This window comes from Anoplopoma fimbria, chromosome 8 (assembly GCF_027596085.1).
Source record: "Anoplopoma fimbria isolate UVic2021 breed Golden Eagle Sablefish chromosome 8, Afim_UVic_2022, whole genome shotgun sequence".
NCBI classification, from domain to species: domain Eukaryota; kingdom Metazoa; phylum Chordata; class Actinopteri; order Perciformes; family Anoplopomatidae; genus Anoplopoma; species Anoplopoma fimbria.
This window is the reverse complement of record NC_072456.1, coordinates 13,907,668-13,933,342: the sequence shown is the minus strand read 5'-3', so window position 1 is coordinate 13,933,342 and position 25,675 is coordinate 13,907,668. Positions and strand designations below refer to the sequence as shown.

Genomic DNA, 25,675 nt, shown 5'->3' with positions numbered 1-25,675 from the left:
AAAGTCTTCTGAAGAAGCTTTTACTGAATATCACTATTCTGTTGAATAGTGTTTCTGAATATTTGTGCAAACGTTCGTCTTCCAACTGCCTAAAACCAAAATCCGTACAGGGTGGGTGAATTGCTTGTATTAGTGTTTCAACTTTAACCATATCTCATTCATGCTTTTATCCAGAGGGCACTCATTGTAAAAGTGCAACGCAAAACCAAGAGTACAAGATCAGGGCAACTCGTGGCTACAGAGGTCTGTCTGTTCATGTATTAGTCAGCACAGATGAGATGAGTGGAAGCGTACAGTCACTGCTGCCTCCTGGCATGACTGGCACTTCAGCATGTCCAGCACCTGCACTTGAAATTAATTTCCCCACATGTTGTTGACTTGGCGTTGAGCTCTTATCTCTGCCTGAATGATCTGAGCTTCAAACCCAGACTTTGTAACCAGCTGTGTGTAAACGGGAGTGGGATGAATCCCACTCCCGTTCCAGTGTAACTCTGTAGAGCAGTAGCTGTGATCATTATCATTATGTCGTTATAACAGTTGACTGAAGAGAACGGACATGACTGATACCAGTATGTTGAAGCTCATTGCTTTTAACAGACACTGCTTTGCATACTTGAGCACTTTTGTGAACAGGTACGTCGGAGAAGCATTTCTGCCCACAGGTGTTGCAGAAAAAGTCCCCCGCTGTGTCCCTACACTTGCAAGATATTTTTTTTATGAGCGGGAAACACACCAGTCATACCTGAGCAGAGTCACACATCTGAATATTACTTGTCTTTTAACAAACTTGAGATAATGTAGACAACGTTGACGAGAAAGTATTGACTGGCAGGCTGAAATTCGTCTTGGCTTTGAGCCAACCAGGTGAAGAAAGTGACGGTTCTGTGATTTCACTTCCTCTTGTTGCTGAGGCTTAAACACTCTGTCCTCTGGTGTGAAGGGCTTGTCTGTTCTGAAATTTTTGTATGAGTAATCTTGCAAATGTTACACAACTGACAACACAGGGACTGCGTGTTTATGCATCACATTGATTTCACACTGAAATGAGCATTTTTGTTTGAGAAACAATTTTTTTTATTATTTTCTTCTTCTCTCACATTTTTTAAGTCGTGATTTAAGTTGACAGGTCGGCTCTGTACCTTACTGCTCTTTTGCAACTCACAAAGTTTTACAAAACTTCAGCCACTGTATTGAAAGTCATGAATCTTAAAGTCATTGATCAAGTTCCCTAAGCTATTTGTTGGAGTCTTTCCTGTCGTATAATCCCTTAACATTGTATATCTCTTTATATAATGGGTGTTTGCAAAACAGGAAAACAAAGCCAATGCAATAGCAAAAACAAAATTACACCATATACAAACTAAAACTGTAGGGTTGGAATTATCAGAACTGTATCATGTCAGAGGAGCAAGCAAAGATGTCTACTTTCGTGATTGACATTTTCGATGATGAACAAAAAGCTGTTGCCCTTCAACTGAAGGCACTGATGCTAACAGACAGTTAGGGAAGTAGCAGTCTGACACTGTTATTCTTTCCTTCCCTCAGGTCTTTGAAGTCTGTCAACATACTCTTGCCCTCCTACATTCACTTTTGCTACTCATTGAACGCTGTGCAACTAAGATCTGCTGTCAACTTTGGTTTCCCCCCAACTGCAGGAAAAAACATTGATACAAGAGAGAGTCCTCCGTCTCCAGAACTACAGCCGACCTTACTCAGAGCTCAGACCAACCATCCCCCCTCCTCCTCCTCCTCCTCCTCCTCCTCCTCCTCCTCCTCCTCTTCCTCTTCCTTCTTCCACTTCAAAACCATAACCTTCAAACCTCCAGCCTGCTGCTAGCTGCTCCACCACAGACACGGTTGGCAATTGCTCTTCCTGTGCAGAAGGGTTGACCAACGTCCCCGACTGGCCCCGGACTGGTTCTCCTTCAGAAAGAGGTGGGAGGGGAAGGAAGGCAGCTGAATTTCGCGCCGCTTTCCCCCGGAGATGAAGCTGCAGGCTGTCATGGAGAACCTGCACAGGCAGCAGAGGGCCAAGCTGCTGATGGAGCAGCAGCTTCAGCAGCAAGTCGCCGCCCAACACACTCAGGTCCGCACAATTGTTGGAGGAGGGGATGAGCCGATGGGGAGCCCGGCCCCTGAGGCGGAGCAGGCCCAGATGGCGGCACTGGCAGCCATGCGTGCTGCGGCGGCCGGGCTGCAGAGGGTGTCGGACAGCCCGATGTCAGATCGCAGCAGCGTTGGTGAGGACGAAGGTGACGATGATGACAATGAGGACGGGGAGGAGCATTACAAGGACATGATGGGGTCAGATGAGGAGGAGCAAATGTAAGTACTGAATTTATTACTTCAATTTGCCCTGAAACATGTAATCTGTGCTAATGGCGCTCTTTCTTGACCTGTTTGAACATTTTTTAATACCCACAGCAAACAGAAATGGGACGAGGAAGACTTTGAAGGCGAGATGGAAGAAGACTTCGATGACGACCTGGCGGAGGAGGGTCTGCCAACGGGCCATAACGCGCTGGCTCCCGGGAAGGGTATCCTCCTGCTGCCCCACCGACAACTCCACCCCCACTCCCAGCTGCTGAAAGCCCGTCCAAGTGTCGACCAGGAGCCCCGATTAGCCATCCTGCCTCCCCATGCGACGCACAGCCATCTGGGCGGGCAGGACCACGGAGACTGGACCTACGAAGAGCAGTTCAGACAAGTAGGATGGATTCTTTTTTCTTTATTCACCACATTCTCTACTGCTTGGTGTGTTCTTCCTATTTTAATTTACAACTACATGTAAATGAACATTGCTACAGGAGAATCAGTCATGTCAAAGTCTGCAGCTTTGGCTCTAGCAGTCATGTTCTCACTGTGAAGAACCATATCAGCTAAATCCCTTAAAAATCCTAAAGTCAGTTGCTGTATCACACTAAGGATCTAAATAAATCCAAAATGTTGGTTGTTGACCAATGAGTCACATCTGGCCTTCGCACCCCGCCAAATCAGGTCACTTTCCCAGCTGAAGAACCCTACACTGAGGCTTATAAGTTTGTCTTTGCTACCTGCGGCAGTTATTGGTAAAACTTGACATTTGCTAATCACTGTAGCCTGAGAGTGAAACTACTGCTAGCTGAGGCAGAGAGGCTGAGGGCGGGGAGGGGGGAGGTTGAGGGGGCATTTTAACAGCTTTACCATGCTGTCGTTTACTGTAAACATGCTAGTGGGCTGGATATTATGAGGGAGGCCCCGGTGGAATAAGACAAACTGTTTACATGAAGAGATTTAGGACTGTCAACAAGTTCAGATGGAGTGCTGCTGCTGATTAAAAAAGACTGAGAGCCAAGTGAACGGAGGAACAAAGTAAAAATAACTCACTGTTCAACACTGACGATAAAAAAACGTAAAACTAGTTGTATGATACTTTATTTCTTTGCATTTTCTGCCATATTTGCCATCTGATAGTGTCCATGGTCAATAAAAAAAAAAAGAAGTTGAGCCACCCATCATTAGTACAGTATGAAATGAGATGAAAATGCTATGTAAATGTGTTACACATAGTAATACTTTGTATCCATTATTGAATCAATTTATCAGTAAAACCCTTTAAACTTTCCTTCCTTAAAGCTAAAAGCTGTTTGACTGGGATTAAAGTATGGCATATTACCGAGCCAACGTTTGCTGCAGAACCAGCTAATACGACATAATGTGAAACCACTATTAAAATTCAAACACTCCTGTGAGCCTGTAGCAATATTTCAAGCCATAAAACATCTTTAAAAAAATTTGAACAGCATCTTGCTTTTAACTTTTAATAAACTGTTTAGAAGAGGAAACTGGTTAAGGAATTTCCCCATAGCTAAGCCCCGCCCCTTGAACACAGACTGGCCAATCATGGCGTAATCCAACAACTAATAGGCTCTGCTCCATAAACGCTCATGCAACAGTTTACAATTTTCTTCATTTTCATGCTTGTTTTGTAGTTTTTGAGCTGGTTATGGGTAAAAGTTGTGTGATAGTGAGTGTTAGCAGCGTATGTAAGCATATATTTTACTAGCATTAGCATCTGTGCTATGCTAACTACTGAAAGTATACTGACTGTACACATATGCTGCTTTTGTTTTTTAATGATTGTAACAGTGAAGGAAGACTTACCCACCAATTCTTTCTCCCCCCAAAAATGTATTATATTTATTTAGTGAGTGCAGTTAGTGACAGTGTGGGCTTGGTAGCTTTGACAGCTGGACAGAGTAGCGTGGGGCTGGACATAGCGGAGGGTCAATTGTTAGAAGATTTCAGACATTTACGATGATGCCTTTATTATGTTGGAGGTAAACAACTTAAACCCAAATATGTGTTTCATTTTTAAACCTAACCATATATTCTGTAATTTAAGGCCTGTTTTTTGTAATTACAAGGTGTATGGAATAGAACTCCTCTAAAACCTACACTCTGCTTCTCTAAATAGTCCACCCCTCTCCCCTGTAAAGCCATGTGGGAATAACTTCAATTGATACTCTCAACAGTTGGTGGTTTTCATACGTCAGGTAGGAACATTTTTATCATGACATGTCAGTCAGTCGCTGACGGTTATATAATCAAGTCAGCCAGAGTATTGGCTGCTAAGATAGTGTAACCCAATCCAAAGTTGATTGAAATCAATGTCACGCCCACACAATGTCAATCTCCTCCTACTAAAGTGGGACAGAGCAGAGGGGAAGACCAAGCTGTCATTTAAAACCTGCATTCTGACATATGGGGAACAAAGCAACAATGGTCACATCTGTTTGTGGGGAGTCTTTGCTCTCAACCTCAGTGCTGCTTATAGTTTATAATGTGGTGAATCTAGGAATAAAGTCTTGCACGTTATTCACACAGGACTCATTTGGCCCTTGGATGATTACGGTGATTAGTAATAATTGCAGCTTTAGTGATTATAATGCTCCGTGACTGTGCTTTGTAAAGCAAAAATGACTGGCCTGTTATGACAAAGACAGTCTGCCCCCTGATAATTCAAACCCCATGCAAATCAAACCCAGTGATTTCAGCTTTAATTTATATTCAGTGGGTGCCATTCTTCATCTGCTTCTTCTTTTTCTATCTGAAACCATCATGTTCATGTGGTTTCTTCTTGTCATGTTACAGAAGAAGAAGATTTACATACCACAGTTTCAGCGCAAACTTGATCAGGAGATTTAATGTAAAATGTTGAAATTATATGATAATATCTGTAATAGTGGTGAGTCATAAAAGCCCAAAGTAAATTTCATAACTTACTTGGGTTGCACACGAGCAGATGTGCAGCTGCATGAGACATCCCTTAAAAAATGAAATATATATGATGCAGCTATCAAGGCTAGAAAACTTCACCCGAAACCCCTCATCGCTTTACCACACAAAAACAGTCATAATTGGAGATTCAAACAGTTTATTGTGATACCTGTCAAGCTCTCGTAGGCTGAAACAGATGTTTCCTGTGACTATTGTTTAAAATGTCGTGCTACCTACTTTACTCTTACACATTAATGTTGAGTATCCAGCAGCTGCATGTTGAGGCAGAAGTGCAATAGAGAGTAAAAAACAAGCCAAACTATGAGCCTTACAGTCCATTTATATAATAAAACCCTACAAATATTGTTGAAACAGCACCCATTAACAACTGTATAAGGCCTCAGTGTTTTGGGCATGGGACACATCTGTTTGCAGGTGAGCCATCCATTTTAGTCATAATCTCTTTTTTTAAATTACATACACAAAGAAAATATTTATTCTATGGTATTTTAAAGAGCAGACAAGAGAAGTGGTTGGTTATTATTACATTTACCGTTCCATTCAGTTGCAGACAAGCTGATACTTTAAAATGAATGTGTCCTTAAACCAGTACCGATCATACTGTTTGCTCTTGTCTACATGACAAAATGGCATAAATGCATTAAATATTTGTCTTCACTTTAGAAGATATCTCCAAGAATCATGGAAGAAAGTCACAATCTCCAGCATTGTGAGCCCCCTTACTCTAAGTTTCATGTGTTCTGGAAGTAAACTGTGCATTTTGGAGGGCACACTGGGTGGGGAGGAAGGGGTTAAGGCTGTACAGTTTATTTTGGGCAGGTGGGTGGAGGCTGTTGGAATGTGCCTGAGGGAGGGTGATAATGTGGCCATTGGGAACCCCAGATCCTCAGCAGAGACCCTGCGTGCCTCTATCAGTTGGCAGCAGTTGGAGCTCTTCCAAACGAAGAACGGTCCTTTTCTCTGTTACGTTTAAAGTCATGTCATTTGTTAAAATCACAATATCTCATCATACAGTTTGTCTATGTGCATCACAACAAGCAGTGGTTCCTGACCCAGTCCTTGGTCAACCTCTCCATCAAAAGTTTAAGGAATGGAAATGGAGAAACCTTACGAGAGGAAATTCAAAACAAACTCCTCACATATCACATGTAAATTGGAAAAGTGAACAAAAAGTTGTAACAGTAAGTAGAAATACAAAATACAGCAACTGGATTGTAATATAACAACCGGTATTTAACAAATTTATATAAAATGAGGTGAATCTAATTTAGGAAGATCACTAAAAAAGGCTTGATTTATTAATCCAATAAAATAGTTTCAACATCCTTGAATATCCCTTTTGCACACCTTTCTAAATTCAAGGTGCCATGTGGGTGAGGAAGCATGCACACAAACCCCACCTTTCGGTGAGGTTTGCCCTCAGGCTGTGTGTGTGTGTGTGTGTGTGTGTGTGTGTGTGTGTGTGTGTGTGTGTGTGTGTGTGTGTGTGTGTGTGTGTGTGTGTGTGTGTGTGTGTGTGTGTGTGTGTGTGTGTGTGTGTGTGTGTGTGGCTAAGAAACATCAGCCAAGGCCCGACCTGCATTCCTGGTGGATCAGCCGGCTACCTTCCCCTCTCCACGCTCTCAACTGAAAGGTCAGACTAAATCAAGCCAGCAGTGTCATATCTGGCTGTGGCAGCGTGCAGAGGAATTAATTAAAGGACAAGGATTCATGTGGATATCAGATTATGCCTGCACCGTTGGATTATTTTGTAATTGAAACTAATTTGTACTGCTGGTGGAATGCTGTTTCAGCCTCAGCAGAGTTATTTCAGTGATACCACCGCAACCCTTGAGCTCACCCCCATACCAACCTGTTCTCACTCGCAACTCTTCAAATACTGACACTTGGTCAGTGGCCCTCAGTGTCTGATACTGATGCCCTGAAGCACCTTTTAACATCTTTGTGAGACCTCCAATGTAAACCCAATGTTTAACGGTCAGAGCAACTGAAGTATTATAAAGTGGGTGAAGGTCCGCTGAGGGCTTTGTGGGAGTAGAGGTTAACTGGGACTTTCACCCAGGAACCCGCTGCTCGTGTCCCATGTGTAACCAAGCTAACAACAAGGTTTTGGTTTTTATCCCATCTCCTTAGCGTTAACTAGTAGTTGTGTTGCTTAAGTAAAACCTTAAAACTAAGTAAACCTATGATGAAAGTTTATATTGAAAAGAAACTATTCATGTAACAAGGAGAAACTGATACAATTTACCTGACCCGTCCAAAACCCTATAGCGGTACGTAGAGAGTCATAGTTTGAAGCTTAGGGCCACTGACCAAGCATCATTATTTTATGAGTTGGAAGTGAGAATGTGCTACCGATACATCTTCCACTTTAGATATCCATATCAACATCACTGTTTGTATTGCATTTAAAATGTCCGAGGTAAGGTTTAATGTTGAATAGATCTAGTGCAGATATAAGTATTACATTTTGGTTTTAAAAACAATATTCTTCTTGTTTTTCAACTGATATGTGATATGACAAAGAGCCATTTTTAGCTCAGCTGAAAAAGAAACACTGAGCAGAAGAATTACTAGATATGATTGATCATGAGTTTCCACAGTGTCTCTAGTGTCTCACAATATATATTTCTAATATTTATGTTTAACAAATTATATCAACCTTGCACAACACCAAGACACAGAGAAGGATCAAAATTTGGAAGAGGCTTTAAATACACAATGTGATAGAGCGCTATTATAACATGTGTCGTCTTCATCTTGATTAAAAACAAACATTTACCTTAGCTATGTTAGTTACGAGAGCTATAGTAACTACCCTAGCATTCTTTGCCAGTGAGGCTCAACTTGTCCTGCTAATTGTCGAGATAAACGTGTCCTCTAGCTGCTGGACTCCCAACAATATGAATGTGAAAGATGAAGGAATGAGGAAAGTCACATGTTCATTTTTTTAAATACATTTCTTTCCTCTTTCCTCTGCTCTTTGGCTCCTGAGCATCTCCAGAACATATTTGTGGATGTGCAATTACAATCTGGTTTCATTAATTAAATTAATGTGTAGTCAATGCTATGATTTACATTCATATAACTTCCCCAGTCTCCTGCCCCCTTTTATAAACAATATCGTCCTCAGGCCAGAATTTGTCCAAAGGCCATTCAGAGCCTTTGAAGTCTCCTCTCCTGTGTCTCTCTGTCTGCTTTAAACACCAGCAGCTGGGCAGATGGAGCCCAGATGGACAGTAAAGTAGGGATGTCTTTAAAAATTCATGGCACTCACCATGATCAGGGCGAATGGAAGGGAGCTGGCATTAAACATTAAATTACACACACACACACACACACTCATTGGGAGTGGGGGAAGGGGCTGTTAGTGACAACAGGAAGTGTAGCTCGAATGAGAGCCAATTGGGAGCGACACTTATTGGGATTGCCCGGCAGGTTTCTGCTGATACAGCTGTCTGATAAGTGCTCGTCAGGTTTATATTCCTCTGTAGTTTCGTCCCGGCCGTTAGATCTGCCTGAGGGTTGTATGAAAAGGATGGACCATGTTGTTTTTTTGCATTTCATAAGAACTAGATTCAGTTATTCACGAAAGAAACCCAATGCAAAGCCAAACACAAATCTGCTGAGAACTGCTTTGAATCATAGAATTTAAATATATGAACTTTCTTAATGTCCCTTGTGTTGACACGTTGACGAAATCATGCAATGAATACATTTTATTTCCATTTATTTGACAGTTTGTTGTCCTCCATCCTCAAATTCACTGGCCTTTTTGCTGTTAATGAATAACTAATGTCAAACTATGTTTAGGAAATGTAATGCTATGCCTTTGCACTACTTGGTAATTACTCAAGCAACATGTTACACAACGTTTTTCTCCAATGCATTAACATAGCTGTAATCCCTTATTTCAGAGTACATCTCAGCTCTATAGTAACAAACTATTTGTTTACCTGGAACCGAATCTCTCAACTGGAGTCTGCAGGGGTTTAATTTATCAGCACAGGGAAGTTTTCATTTCATTTATTATGATGGGCCTGGATAAACCTCTGTGTGCAGTGATCCAGTGTTTAACAGAAAGAAAACAAGGTTAATGGGCCCTGTTCATGTCATGAGAACAAAAGGCTGAAAACAAAGGCTGAAGCAGCATGAGAAGACCCCTGACAGTCTTCCTGTTGATTTGAGGAGGAACAGCACACAGGAGGGAAAGGCGAAGGTTTAACTGAGGGAACAGGGAAAAAAACAGTCAGGAGCATTGGACTCTGAACCGCTGCCAAGTAGAGTGTGTACTACATGCTCGTTTTGACTGTGACACTCTGCAGAGCATTATAATCGTATCCAGCGTGCAGCACATAGCTGATGTCAGAAACTGTACAGCCACGGGGATTCTGGAAATTGGCAAGCGCTCAATACGAAGGAGGAGAGGGGGGTTTGAGCAGGAATGTAAACAAAGATTGCGTAAAGGCTGAGGCCGGCTCCTTCGTCCTGTCTTTTTCTTTGGCTGTTCTGTTATGTTGTATGGATCTTTTTAATTTAGCACGCTCCTGGATCACTCACATGGTTACTTCCTCAAGCTTCCTCCTAACTTCAACGTGTTCATATAGAATGAGGAAATGAATTGGCTCTGCCACTGTTGTGTGTGAATGTTGGTCTTGATCTTTCTCTCCTTTCTGAAGGAAATATGTGACTTCTTTCTTTTGTTCCTGCATAATGAACTCTGTACTCTAGCCTTGTGTCTTAATGTAAGCTCAGAAAGTAGATCTGCACTGAATGGTTTCAGTTGTCAACAAACAAAACTCCTAAGTGACATCTTTTCATAGTACTACCCGGTGGAAGGCATTCATTCAAACAAAAGCATTGCATGTGTGCTGTCGCCTTCAGATGCTTTTGAAAAGGTAACGTGTGCCGAAAGCTTTCATTCCTGAAAGAATCAATTACAGAAATAGGTCAAACACGCATAAACATACTTTGCTCCACGTTCTCAAGGTCTGTGCAACCAATAGCTCAAACGTTATGCAGAGCAGGGCACATCTTCTGACTTTTCTCTTTCTGCTTTGATCCATAATCACATTTGACCCCCGTGACAACACTAGCTGTCCTGTCTTGTCTGTATGATAATAGCTGAAACTCCTTAGTTGTGTGGGCAACGCTCTGTTCACGCTACAGACACAAATAGTGATTCTTTACCTGCATTTCACACCGATATGAACTGATAATAGACCTTTCCCACTGTGTATAGTTTGACATGTCATAGCAAGAAAGCCACAGGCGTAACTAATAACATTGATAATGGCTGCATAGCATTTAGATGTATAGCAATTCCAGTGACCTGCTTTGTGCATGCTGGCTCTTTGAATTAACTTGTGAGTCAAAATGTATACTATAAAAAATGTCTATTATACACAAATACGCAGGGACAACTTTCTCAGGTTTGCTATTTTGACCTTTTAAAATTGATATATTGCATATTTAAAGGTAACACAAAGAGTTTTGGGCATTTCTTAATACCCCATTTTGTAGTACTGTATCTCTTGTACGTGCACAGTCACGCATATGCATGCATTTGATATGATAAACAGTCATGCTCCGGCTCATTGTTTAACGCTATTTCGCTGATTGACAGTTGGTGGCAAGAAATGTAGTAACGCGCTAACAAAGGCATAAGAAAAGATTGAGATAACAGGCAAGCTAAAGGTTCAGCACAAGTTCTGGAACAGCAGATAAGCATCTTTCCTCTGTGAATGCATACAAGACAAGCTTCAGGTCAAACTGTAGCCCATCCACCTATTGATTTGGGCGAGCTTTGCCACGTGGCCACGAGATCTCAGTCTCTAGTGAGCCATGTGGGCAGATATCTGCCCTCCGTGGGGCTGGTTGTGCCAGATATGTTTTTAAGGCCACCGTCAACCATTAAACCCTTTGCCCTGCCCATCCATCACTCTGATTGACGGTGGAAGCACCCGACCAAGTGTCTGCACAGCAAGGTACTCCATACTGAGGAGCAGCAGCCTCCTGGGCCAGATTAAGTATCTCTGACATGTCATCATCCTGTTTGTATACAAGCACTGTGACAGACCTTCCTCTGAACCCTCAGCTATCTCAGTCTCCATCCTTCTGCTTTCAGACACAAACGTTATCACCGCATCTGCACTGGCGCTGAATAAATACCTTTCATGCAAAAGCACATTAGATTATTATCTAGGTCATGATTTCCTGCCATTTTCCAAGGCTCATTTGGAGATATACATCTTATGTAAAGACTACTACTACGACTAAGATATACATCTTATGTAAAGATATTTGTGAGGAAAGCCACATTAATAACTGACGCTGTGTGTGGTATCAGTTATTTGCTTGTTCTCTTTCAACATGCTGATTTATAATCTTGAATTGCTGTTCCACCCACTTCCCCTTGTTCGGTCTGCTCAGCTTTGTCCTGCCCAGTTTGGGCATCCATCATCGCGATACTACTCATTAGCATTGCGGTTACAACAGATTGCCAACAGCTACATACATCAAACTCTCGAGAGCCTTGGGAAAGTTGGCTGCTATTTCTGATTCTTATCCAAATCTACAAGTCACGGCAGCTGAGGGCAGCAGGCAGGAATGGAGTGCACCATGTTAGCGTGGGATAGTGCTCATACTGGTTTCATGTCCTGTCATCATCAACTGGTTTTCACCTTTTTCTCATGTCAACAGGGTATACTGTATCCAATTATATCGGACAGAAGCCATGCATAAAAATCGTTTGGTGGAGCCGTGTTTACAGAGGCCTCACTCACAGATTCTCACACCATAAAGAAATCACGTACTAGAAGATCATTGAATTTTTGCCACATCATTGAATATCCAGAAGTGTATTCTGGTTTCAGGAAAGTCGTGGTGTCTGGCAAATAAAAGGGAAATATACACATTAGTTGTTTACAGCTAAATATGTTTTAAAACTTGATATTTTCCGTCAAACTAATGTAAAACCAAACTGAGAGTCATTAACAAACCAGGATAGAGTTAATCTTGGAGATCATGGACATCTGGTGTTTTGTGCCACAGTTGACACCTTATTTGTTTTATTTATTCAGCAGCTATGCCTTTATTATTATCAGTTTCTTTCTACCTCCCTTATCGCTTTCTTTAATGTTTAGGGTAAATGTGACTGAAGCAGATAAGGTGATGCAGATACAGTCACTCAGAGCGTTGTTGTTTGTCTCAGCAGGCTGTTGGTTCCTCATCCTCAGTCGATGGAGTTGATTTTACGAGGTCATCAGGTCAATTAGGATTATGATGTGTTTGATCCTTGGCTTGATCAATAAAAACACCGTTGCTTGCCTCTGCAATCAGACAGCTCTATTGTTGCTGTTAATTGTGCGCATGTAGGGGGTTGGGGGGGGAGACAAAGATGGATTCATTATAGATGTCAGTTTATGGAGACAGTCATTGTAGTTTCATTGGTGTGGGGCTCGGTTGACTGACTGGATTAAGTTATTTTCCAGATGAAAATTTGAAGTAAAAGGAAGCTATTTAATTTGCTTACTGACAAGAGATGGTTGCTAATTTCAACTCTCTTTAACCTTTGGGAAAACAATACGCTGTTAGTTATTTGGTTTAAATATTTTGTGATTTTTTTGCCATGTATATATGTCTGTTTTAGTTTTGCCATTTTTCTAGTTTCCTAGATTGGACCTTAACAGCCTCTCGAAAAAAGGTGTGTGAAATGTTTTGCTTTTGATCAAAGAAGGATGTGTGTTTGTATAGCAGGAGTTTGTTTGCTGGCTAGCTTGCCTGTCTTGTGGCTGCATGACATTCATGTCCATTGCCTATAGATATAGATCTCCTTCTCTCTGTATATTCTACAATAGATTTCTGACTGATGGAGTCTCAGTGCTAAATGTCATTTCGAGAAAGAAGCCCTTTCTCTTTGATTGCCTCCGTAACCTGGTTTGTCTGAGGTGCTGATGCTTTTTAAGTTTTAAGCATAAACACTTATCTAGTGATGAGCAGTGATAGCCAACATGACTTGAGAAAGAAAAGGCACAAATAAAAACTCTTTGTACATGCGTCACAGCCTTGCTCACATTGTTTGATTAACAGGTGATCTCTGGAAACATCAGCAAAACAATCCTGAGCAACAAAGAGAAAGAAAAACAAGAACATGGGCATGTCAATTCAAGAATTTCATTATTTTTTTATTTAGTTGTCAAGCTGAAAAGACAGATTAGGAAATCAGTTGCAGTGTTTTTTTAATATGTTTTCTCAGCCAGTCCCAAACAAGTCAGAGGCTGGTTTGCTGTTTCACTATCACCGTAGAAGGACATGCAGACCTACTGTACAGCTTTTGATTTGTTTTCTAAAAATGTTCCAGTCTGCAAAAGTAGTCTATTTGTTTCATAAGGGATTTCATTTCTCCGTAGGTCAGGCTTATCGTGCTCATCAACACCTTTAGATCAGTTATATTAAAATAAAATAAAAAGCCAGCATAAATATAATGATCCTACAAATAACCAATATGGCAGCTCTCTGCTTCTTTCCTGTCCTGCAGTAACCATGTTGTGGTTTTGTAAATTGGGTATGACCTTTTCTTGTGACTTTTGATGGAAAAAATAAATGTGACTGGAGTTTTTTGTGCATAAAATAGTGGATAGATTCAGCAGAATCCTGGCTGTGCTAACTCGCTGCTCTGTGAACATGAGTATTGCCTTCATTGCAGTGAAATTGAATTATGGGTTGACCCCACTCACTGAAATTCCTTCTGTACACAGAAGGAACTGTGTTTTTACTGAAGCCAAACCTAAGTGAACCCAAAAGCTGATGAAACTCTTTCACAAACCAGAATTTTAACTTTGACTTCATCTGGTATCCAGCTTTTTTCCACTTACAATAATCTCCTCCTACATGTAAGATTTAGTTTTACAAAGGTGGAGGATTGCATTGTGGGATTTAACTATATGCTACGACTATATTGTCTTAGCATAATGTGGAGTGCGGAGGCCATGCCAGTCTGGTGGTTGTGTTCGCTTTGGTGCATTAATGACACTCATAAAAGAGCTTTAGCCTGGAACAATGCTGTGTTTGAACATGGCTGATCATGTGTCCATGAGCTGAATCAAGACCCCCCCCACCCCCCACCCAAAGCTGGTCCTCCAGCTTTGGGGGGGAATTAACCACACCTCAATGTTCACTCTCTGTACCTCTAAAGGGCAGTCTATGAAGTGTTATAATCACATTCAAGCTCATTTCAGTGTTAAAAACAAATAAAAGGAGTTAAACAACTATAAGTATCATAAAGAAGGAGTCTTTATCTCTGACTTCCACACTGGCAACCACTGTATTAAATTGACTTTATGAATAAATTAAAATGCAGCTGAAGCTCATGATATCAAGCTTTATGGTTTGCTCCTATTTATATTGGTTTGGTTGTCAGAATATTAGAAACACCTCTTAACTATGACCTCAATTTTGAACATTACATTACATTACAGTCATTTAGCAGACGCTTTTATCCAAAGCGACTTACAGGAAGGAACACATAATTGAATTAACACCTCTTTCACAGTGTTAAAAAAAATACATAATAGGCATCATGAAAATAAACTTAATGGCTTTGGAATTGTACTAGATTGTACAGGTCTACCTAATAAAGTGGCCACTGAGAGTAGCTTCTTTGAGAAGCCAGTTCCACCTGAAGAATGACATTCAAGGCGACAGGATTTTGGTCAAATATTTAAAAGAATTGACTTATGTGAAGTCGTCCAGTCCTAAAAGTGTGAGAGTGACTGTTGCACAAAAAGTAAAAATTTCAATCATAACTTTTTTCTCTTTAAACTTTGATCCAGAGTGTGTTTGTGTGTACATTTTTGTGTGTGTGTCAGCTTCACCTCAAGGTGATTGGCAGGTGTAAAGGAGCATGTAGACGATACCCCGGTCTCCTCTCAGTTTTGGTTTTCGGTTGCAAAGCCTCTATATGCTATGTGACACTTGTGCCCCTGGCTCGCTAACTTCTATTTGCATTAATGGTGAAATGAGCCTCGCCCTCCCCTCCCCCTGTTGCTTGATGGCAACAGGCTGCTCTTTGGTTACTGATTATTTGCAGTATTAAACCTCCTTGTTTTCTGGCCTGTTTATAATTCATCTCTGTACAAGCTGTCTCTGACCTTTACCTTTAAATCATCAGACAACAGTCCACCAATAAGCACGTGTTCATGCATGGCTGTGAAGTCGGGCGTCTCGTCAATTCGACAACGAACCAGACAGCATTAGCTTCACTTTCCACTGTTACCATTTGTCACGAGAACAAATTCTGTCTTTGATGATAATTCTAAGTGCTACAACAAAATGTCTGTTTCATCTGTAATTGTGGCTTCATTCTTGGTTTTAACATGTGTTGAAAGACTTTTGAATAGTAAAGCCTTGGAAAACCTTCAGCTTATTAAACAATCTGGAAATTCGAAGTCTTCTAGTCAGCTCTGCAGTTTTAATGGGCTTTTTCTATTGCAGGTTATTCGGTGAAGGGTTGTTAACTGGCTCCCAGTATTACCAGTTGGCCCAGTTTCTAGTCGTTTATCTAGTTTCTTGTCGTTTATCTGAATAGCAGAACTTTAATCCTGGAGGGGCCCCTGCCCCTGTGCACATACTATAGGCATGAAAACCTGTATAAGTAACAACACCCACCTCATCATGATAAAGTCCTTCTCGCTCTTTCTCTGTGTGTGTGTGTGTGTGTGTGTGTGTGTGTGTGTGTGTGTGTGTGTGTGTGTGTGTGTGTGTGTGTGTGTGTGTGTGTGTGTGTGTGTGTGTGTGTGTGTGTGTGTGTGTGTGTGTGTGTGTGTACACATAAGGGTTATGTACATGGAGCTGAAAGAGGGAAGAGATAATCAGAATGAGAAGAAAGCTGATGGAAGGGTGACGATGACAGACAGTAAAAACAAAGAAGAAAGAAAAGACAATGAGGAAACATAGAGACAGAGAAAAGACAGTATATATATATATAGTATATATATTGTCCTATATATATATATATAATGAGGGGTGGCAGTGGTGGGGCCGGTTGGACAGGATCCTGATTGGCTGCTTTCATTCAACCAGGTGTCTCACTGTGATGATGTCATCTCTGCAGCCTCCAACCCCCAGAACCATAACAGCTATAGCTCTCTATAATGGATCCGGTTCATTAAACTGAAGATAGTGTATGAAGAGTGATGTGTGCATTTGAAGCCACTGAACAAACCCTGTTTAGAGCTTTTTCCTAAACATGGTTTTCCTTCTTTAAAACTGCTCTTATCTTCCACCTGGTTCTTTCACATCATGGTGTTTGATCAAGATGTTTTTCTCAGTCAGCCACATTAATCCAACCGCTGAAGTCTTTCGTAATGAAACAATATTTGGATTAAACTGGTTCCACTGCACAGCTCGCTGTTACAGCATCAGTTTGATTGCTGTTTGTGTGAAAATTGCAATACAGTCATGATTAGATAGAGGTGTAAACGGTACTTAAAGAAGGTTAGGAAATTAGAAAATTGTATTTAAAAGGCAATTTCCTATTTGAATTGTTAATTGGATTTATTAAAGCGTATATTGCAGTCCATGTTTAAACATCATGCAGATCATTCTAGTTCTATCTCAGATATTTGATTGTATCAGGCTGTGTAGGCAAAACTGACATTGCTAACAGAAACCTGGGCAAGAAAAAAACTCCCATAGGCTGATATGAGATTTATCACAAGAGAAAGGCACCTCTGTATCCCCAATACTGTCATTTATCCCAGTTTTTGCAGGTGAACCTTCCAAAGTAAAATGTTAGAAACACAGTGGAAAACATACACAGAAGGTTACGACTGTGAGATTTTAGATTATAGTCACATGTTCATCAATACAGGGCAGGATGCCATGTCTCTGTCCATGTTAACAGCGAGTACTGAATGAGACTTGAAACTGGATACGCATAAGTAAGAGGGATACTGTGAGCGTGTTAACACAGTTCACACTTCACTGTAGACTCTGAAGTGTGACGGCCAACCCCTCAGTTGGCAGGGAAACAGTGAAACTAATCAACACACTCCCATGTCAACATTGTAGTGCTGCTGTTACACACCCAGAAATTGCTTCGGTGGACCACGACAATCTCCAGCTTCGATACTTAATTTAGTGTAGTGTTGCTCACACTGTTTGTTGGTGTCATGTAGAAATAAAACGGTTGAACTGCGTCTTGTTCGGTCAGAAACCTTTTTTTTTATGCCATGTTTCCACATCTGGAGCGACAGCGATCTGAATGTTAGTCCCCTCATTTCCATGTGACACTGCTCCCACCACGCCACATGGGAAATATTTGTTTGTGTGATCAGGACAGAGAGGGGGGGGTTGGTTGGAGAGCAAATAAAGCAACATGGGGGGATGGGAGTTTAGGGAGTAATTTCCAAGATTTATGGTGCGGCACTTCACAAAATGCATGCATCCTGTAATTACAGCCCCCCCCCCTTTGCCTCCAGCAGGCCTGTACATAAGGCGGCATCCCCCACCTCAACCCTCCTCATTCCCTCCTCCTCTCCCCCCCTACACACAAAACTATAAGATCTAATGGCAACTTGGTGTCACTAATGAGGGCTGAATGCCACAATGAGGGGCAGTCTGTTAGTGGTAAGAGGCCACTACTGTCACCAATCATACCAGACTTCAGCTTGACGAGCCTTTCCTTCTCATTTCCTCCAGCTGGGTGATTTAAAGCGAGCACAGAAATGTTTTAGTAGCTGACTGCAGATTGTTGTTTTATTCACCCTCATTCACCCTCACCCACTTTGACTTGATGTCAAATATCAGTCAAACGATCATGCAGTTTGTATATCAGACGCCTTGTTTTAGTTTGAGCACACACAGACTTGTTCAATGAGGATTTTTATCAGTGATTCAGCCAATACATGTGACCAGAACTTAGAACTTAATTAGAATATAGCTTCAACAATAAGCCGATCAATCAATTAGCTGATTGTCTGAAACGAATCAATTTTGATATTTGATTATTTTATATTTTCTTCTCTTTCTTTAAGCAGAAATGTCATTTTTCCTGCTCCAAGATTCAACATTGTGAAGATTTTCTTCTTTGTTTTGGTTCTTTCGGTTTTGGGACAAAACAAACTATTTAAAATCGTCTCAGATATTGTTATTTTTTCACAGACATTAATCGATTAATCAAGGAAATAATGTCCATCTCATCTTCTCTCAGAAAGCCTAAGTGGAAATCTTTAGGTTGCTTGTTTTGTCCAACAAACAGTCCAAAAAAACAAAGACAACATTTTGTATCAAATCTTAACGATGTTGAAAGGCTGGGACAAGAAAATGTTTGACCTTAATCATTTATGGAAACAGCTGCTGATTAGTTTTCTGTTGCTTTGGCTTCAGTATGTGATGGTTATTGGTGATGTGATTTGTAATAATCTTCACTGGAATATACAACAAGAGGGTTAGTTGTGACTTTGCCTGCTCCTTGGTGTGTCTGTGTAGTAACAATGTGCTGCCTGTGTTTCACAACTTAACATTGTCAATAAAAGATAATGAAACTCCATGACCTCACATAGAAACTGTTTTTATATGTAGATATAACGGTGAACGCCTCATGTACGGTACTGAAGCTACTCCTCTTCTTACCCACCTAATATAGAGCAACTGTTAGCATTAAGTGTGTGATACATAAATAGAAAGATGTCCCGCAAGATATTTCCCTATCACCCTGGCAAACCGGACTGGGAAAACAACCACAGGCTTCAATGGCCCCACTATACTCCCCCTAGTCGGCGCCCCACTTTAACTGCTAACTTTCACCGAACGTTTCCAGAGCCCGAGGCCCCGCTAGCAGCTGGACCCACATCAGGTTCTCATCAGGCCACACTGGTCCACAGCCTTTCTTTTAGTTTCCCCCTCTGTCATCTCTTCTTATGATCAGAGGGAACCTGATTGGTTTCTCATGACGGGCCCTTTAAGGATGAATGTCCTTTAAAAGTGAAGGGAATGTCAGATATTCAATGCACTATTACTCATTTAGATTGATTATGTGACACCCTGGTATTCCTCTGCTTTGGTATTCTAACGTCAGATCTCAAACATTTGTTGCAGTTTATAAAGATCATGTTGCTTCATCTGCCTCCCTCCTCTTCCTCTCCACAGTTGTACGAACTGGATAGGGACCCAAAGAGAAAAGAGTTTCTGGATGACCTCTTCAGCTTCATGCAAAAAAGAGGTATGTAACTGTGTGTGTGTGTGTGTGTGTGTGTGTGTGTGTGTGTGTGTGTGTGTGTGTGTGTGTGTGTGTGTGTGTGTGTGTGTGGTGTGTGTGTGTGTGTGTGTGATGGGTGTGTCTGTGTCTGTCTGTGTGTCAGTTGAGCACATTTGCTCTAACTCATTACAGTACACCTACATCCAATTATCTTTTAATTACCTTTTATCTTGCTGTATAATGGCTCCTGACTTTATCTACAGTCAGTGTCATACAGAGACTCTTAATAGTTGGAGAGATGACCCCCCCACCCTCGCCCCCCCCCCCTTCTGAAATATGACACAGCACCGTCTTCTCATCTTTCACTCACATGGGTGGGGTCTTTATTCATTTTCGGAGACGATTGCTTTTTGGTTGCGCAGCCCCTCGTCGTTCCCAGGCTATAACTAGAAGGGACACAGCGTATCAATGCCTGGGAATAGATTGATTTACCTTTCCATCCTGCTGCAAACACGCACGCACGCAACCACACGCAAAAATTCAGATTCTGACTCAACCACCACGTAGTATCTGCACACTGGTGAAACACATACATCAGAACTGCAAACTGAGCCCAAAAAAACAACAGTCTCAGTCTTCTTCATGCAAACAACTCATTGTCATATTTAGGAAACTGATTGTTTAATTTTGTATTTGCATGTACGGCTCATTTCATATCTTCCTTCTCTCATAAAGTTGAATATTTGGATGAAATAATCAGAGCAGCGGGCAATGATTGCTATGAGACATCAGACCCGCTGACAACTGAAAAAAACAATACTAAATGTTTACAGTGTCAGACCCACAAGCAATGGGCGGATCTGCCAAGTCTGCTCTAAGAATATGAGAGTGCCACCTGCTGGTCGTACCGATAACTGAGGCAACTCTCCTTCATATGCAAATCAAAGATTGATCATATTTTTTGTCAAATGTGGGCCTGAAGATTGTGTTTGGCTTTGATCTGTGTTTAAATGAATATATCTTGATAATGAAAACAATGAAGGCTTTCCTTGCTGGGTAAAGGACATTTTTCACAGATTAATAGTTAGGTATTGTCCAAAAGCATTTTTGTCTCATCCTTGGTTTGTCATTAAGTTGTCATCTCTCGTCTGAAGACAAGAAAACAGCTTTGTCAGGTTGAGTTATGTCAACTGGACAAATACTGGTTTGTATATTTAATGAGACACATTTAAACACTCCTAATGTTTAAATGTTTTTGTATACTGAAATTGATCAAAATCAAAAGATCGATAAAAACTAATTGACAGACTCCTCTCTTGTACACCGTGCTTTATTTCCCAAACATTTTCAGGTTTCATGCCCTTATTAGCATGGTGTCTAAGCTTCTTGCCTTATACCGTCCAATCAGTCAGTCACATGACTGCATTTCAATAAATTTAACGGACTTGCACTGAAGCTCACACCGATCTGCTCCTAGCTCTGTGTGTGTGTTGTCAACTTTAGAAAAGAAAATCAAAAGATCCTCCAGCCTAATTGTCTGTTAAAGCACAATGGTAGCTAAAGCAATTGTCAGACATGATGGTGATTAAACCCTCATTATACCTCAGCACCATCATTATGAGTCCTGATTAAATGTGATTCTTGGTAAAATGGTTAGAACTCTTTTGTGTCAAACCCCAAAAGGTTCCCAGCAAGAATTCTGTCAACATGAAAATAAGTCTCCTTCTATTACAGTGTTTTTTTATGTCTTTGTGTTGACTTTTCCCCTGTATGTGTTATTACAGGAACCCCAGTGAATCGTATTCCCATCATGGCCAAGCAGGTCCTGGATCTGTACATGCTCTACAGGCTGGTGACAGAGAAGGGCGGCCTGGTGGAGGTCATCAACAAGAAACTGTGGAGAGAGATCACCAAGGGACTCAACCTGCCTACCTCAATCACCAGTGCAGCATTCACCCTCCGCACACAGTCAGTACACACACACGCACACACACGGTGTGATCACACCTCCAGTGGTTTTTCTCTGGTCTAAATTGTAGCTTCAATGTTTCTCAGTTACATTTGTGTGTGTGGTTTGTTTGGATTCACACTGTTCACACTGTTCACAGCCATACTGTACATCTCCTCAGGTTCTTGTCCATCACTCAAAATCGTCTTCAAGCCCACTCTGAGACAATCCTGATCACTATGACATTACATTTATTTTGTTTATTAGAATGCAAGAAGTGCATTCAACCATGTCGGTACAACAACTAAAATCATACAAGTACATCAACTTCAGCAAATGTATTGAGCTGCTTCAAGTGCTGCATTTAGAGACAGCATAGAGAAAGAGTTTTTTTGTTTGTTTCTCACAGATCTGAACAGATTACAAGACTACAATGTAAGATGTGCAGAGTTTCTGCTGTCTCAATGTTAATGGGGAGCTGGTTCCACCATTGTTCATCTTGGACAGCAAACAGTTGAGACTTTGTAATGAGGGAATAGTACGTCATTGGCGGTAGCAGAGAGTAGTGGACAGGCCGTGGTGTATAGATTGACCATGTTCTAGATGAAGGATGGGCCTGAGATATGGTAGGCGAGAACCAGTGTCTTGAACCGGATCCAAGCAGCCACTGGGAGCCTTTATAGGGTGCTGAGGAGAGGTCCTTATGATGAGAAAACTGATTTTGATGTGTAAGCTCCTTTAGATTTACTCATAGTTCAGCCCAACCAAAAGAGCTGTTGACATTTTCAGTAGTAGATAAAATCTCAGGACATCTCTGTGTTACCAGGCTTTCAGTGAAACGGAAATACATTGTGTTCCTTTCAGATACATGAAGTACCTGTACCCATATGAATGTGATAAGAGGAGTCTGAGCAACCCCAACGAGCTCCAGGCAGCCATCGACAGTAATCGGCGGGAGGGCCGGCGACAGAGCTTTGGCAGCTCCCTCTTCACCTACTCACCCAACGGGACGCCCACCATGCTCTCCTCACCAAAGCTCCCCTCATCCAGTGTGGGCCTGATGGTAGGCACCAACGGGGCCTCGCTGACCCCCATCCAGAAGATCAAGAAAGGTGAGGTTTAACATATTACGCTGCCTTCACATTAGACAGGATTAATTGTTGGAGGTTAATCTTTGAATCTTTAAATGAAGAATCAGAATATTTAATAACTTACTGTAGTTTTTGGCTTTGAATCATTGTAACTTCCCTCAACCTTTTTAAAATAAGTATATCAATCCTTCATATGACTGGAGATAGTTCCTCTGTTGAGTTAGGGCATTACCAAATCAGTATATGTACTACCAGAAAGCAGTTCTCGTAATAATTAATTTGCTGTCCTCTCTGCTGTAAGAAATCTTAGCAAGCAGTAACAAAGCATCTCAGACAAGCTGTTTTTCTGTCTTTGTGGTCACGGAGGAGCATAATTTATATATTTTTCTGGATAACACAGTTGTATTTGGGTAAAGTTAACCCTTGCTCCTCTCTGTGGTGTCCGGTCAAAAGAGGATGGAGGCCAGACGCTGCCGGGGGTCAGTGTGGCTCGTCTGCCAGCGGGGGCCTCGGCGGGACACTCGATGGCTTCCATGCAGGCAGCAGCAGCTCAGGCAGCGATGGCGGCTCAGATGGCGGCTCTGGAGCAGCTGAGGGACAAACTGGAGGCCGGCGAGCCACCAGAGAAGAAGATGGCGCTGCCAGCCGAGGAACACCACCGACTGCTGCAGAGAGCGCTGCAACACAACCTGCTGGCCATGACCGCTCAGCTACCCATGAATATCCGCATCAATAACCAAGGTACTGAACGCACAGTGGAGTTCCTGCTTTATTTAGCTAAAACAAAACAAGTTAGACAGTGAGACATGTTTTTTTACGTCAAGTGAAGAAGTCCGTGCTCCCCTGTGGATATTCTTCCACTATCTACTCAACATAAGATAGAAGTGTGAACCAGCTTTTTACATCCGCAGTAGGTTGATTTTGTCACCACGTTGATGTAAAATTCAACAATAATTTCAAAATGCATGATCCATAACTAATGAGTTGATAAAAGTAGATCTCATCTTTGGTTTGACAGTATAACACATTCATTTGTTCTCTGTTAAAGAAAAAGAGTACTTGTCATCTATTTCCATCAGAGCGACAGTTTGTAGCTGATAGAAACGGGGTTATTTGGTTTAACAGACATCAATATATGCAAATCATTCACTAAATAATAATATTGTAAACCCTGGTGATTAATGACACGGCCTAAAGGTAACATGTGCGTGGATATTAGAAAAGACTGCAGGGTGCTGCTTTGAGGAAATTAAAATCCATACTCATGTATTCAGAATTACAATAATCAGCACAAAGTATGATCTTCAGAGAAATCTACTTCAGAAGAAAAAAACTGATTGATTATTGCAATAATGGAACAAGATGCATATCAGAATTACAGTATTACATCTGCTCTGGGCATCATTGGGAAATTTATTTTTTATTGTTTTCCCCAGAATTTACCCAAGCAGGATTTCACATACTCTCCCTCTTACTGGCAGTTAGTATCTCAAGAGATTCTTGTCATCTTGCCACAAACCACAGCACCCAACAGTGAGGAAGTCTCCCTCAGCAGGCCTATATGTTTAGCTTATAGAAGCAGTATGCATACATATACACAGTACATGTGTGTGTGTCTGAGCGGGGATTCCCTTCTGCAATCAGACCCTTTGATCTTACAGACGAGTCAGTCTTGGTTGCTGTCTATCTGAGGAACATGCAAACTGTTTCTCAGTACTGATAATACAGGTGACTTCAGAGAAATGTTGAAAGTTTTTTCAAATTCTTACCCAACATTGTTTGTGCTGTGGAAGAGAGTATTGTGTTCCTAAATTACTCCTTTGTTTCATAGAAATATCAGACAGAAGTCAACTCTGGACCGATGATGCAAAGACATCTTGTAGTCTTTATACTGAATAAAAACTACAGTTTTTTAACACAGCTCTACTTTGGGGTTTGTCTTCCTTATAGACAGCAGGCAGGACTCGGCCCTGAACCTCACCACCAACGGCACAAGCAGCATCAGCATGTCGGTGGAGCTCAACGGAGTGGTGTACACTGGTGAGTATCGCCGTCATGTGACACAGGAAGTCCATATGATCACTGCCTTTCTTCCCAGGAAATAATACACTTTAATTTTATATATAATCCTAACTCTCATTGAGTTGTTCAGCATTATTTTTATCATTATTTCATATTTTCCTAGAGTAAGATAAGAAGACACTTCCATGATTTAGTGTTAAGCACAGAGCTACAGCAGAGCCAGGAGACAATTAGCTTAGCTTAGCATAAAGACTGGAAACAGGGGGAAACAGCTAGCCTTGGATCGTTTTAGCCTTGTAAAAAGCACAGTTTGTGGGTTGAGGGTGAGCGGCACAATGTAATCAATTGGTGTTAACTCTCTATTTGTGCTTTTTATTTGAGCTTTATTTTAAAATGGAGATGAAATTAGACATGTATACTTTTTTACTCCAACTTTCATTTTTGTGTATCTTGTATCTTTCCCTTTACAGGGGTTCTTTTTGCTCAGGCAGCAGCAGGGTCGGCTTTGTCCGGTGCGGTCGGATCGTCTGTCTCCAACAAGACGGTCAGCAGTCGTTTGACTCCACAGCAGCAGCAGCAGCAGCAGCACCACCACCACACACCTACCTCAACCTCTAGCAACCAGTTGTCTTAACAAACCCACAACCTTTGTTTTTCTGTTTTTTTCCATGCTAAGTAAAGCCAAAAAACAACCTCATTTTCTACAGAATCTATGCCAAAAAGAGAAGAACCGTAAACTGTACAGAAAGACACAAACTGAAACTCAGTTACACTATCTCAGGTTTTCTCTCACCAACCCATCTCTTTTGTTCATCATAGCCAAAATGATTTCGGTAAAAATATCTCAACTGAGAGCCAGTATATGCTAAACAAATATGTATGCACAACCTGTGAATTATTTATTTCTGCATAAATGTACAGAACAAAGAGAAGTTAATAACCAGGAAAGGCAATGCACTGTTTACACTCACAAACACAGCTACTGATTGACAGCAACGTTTATCCTCTAGGGGAGACATTTTTTTCTTTTTATTTTACCTTTTCATTGTTATTATTGTTATTCTCTTTACTGTGTTTTATCATTTAAATCTATTATAATCCTCTCACTTCAGGAAAAATATATATATTTAGAAT

At 41.2% G+C, this 25,675-nt stretch overlaps 1 protein-coding gene across 1 annotated transcript; it reads left to right on the top strand.

Annotated features, from left to right (window-relative positions):
- Positions 1-1,791: 1,791 nt before the first annotated feature.
- On the top strand, positions 1,792-25,610 carry arid3a (AT rich interactive domain 3A (BRIGHT-like)). Its single transcript, XM_054603227.1, has 8 exons — positions 1,792-2,325; positions 2,425-2,707; positions 19,432-19,504; positions 21,265-21,448; positions 22,293-22,540; positions 22,973-23,260; positions 24,470-24,559; positions 25,012-25,610. The coding sequence occupies exons 1-8, from the start codon at positions 1,985-1,987 to the stop codon at positions 25,173-25,175; spliced, it is 1,671 nt and encodes a 556-aa protein (XP_054459202.1). The 5' UTR covers positions 1,792-1,984; the 3' UTR covers positions 25,176-25,610.
- Positions 25,611-25,675: the final 65 nt, after the last annotated feature.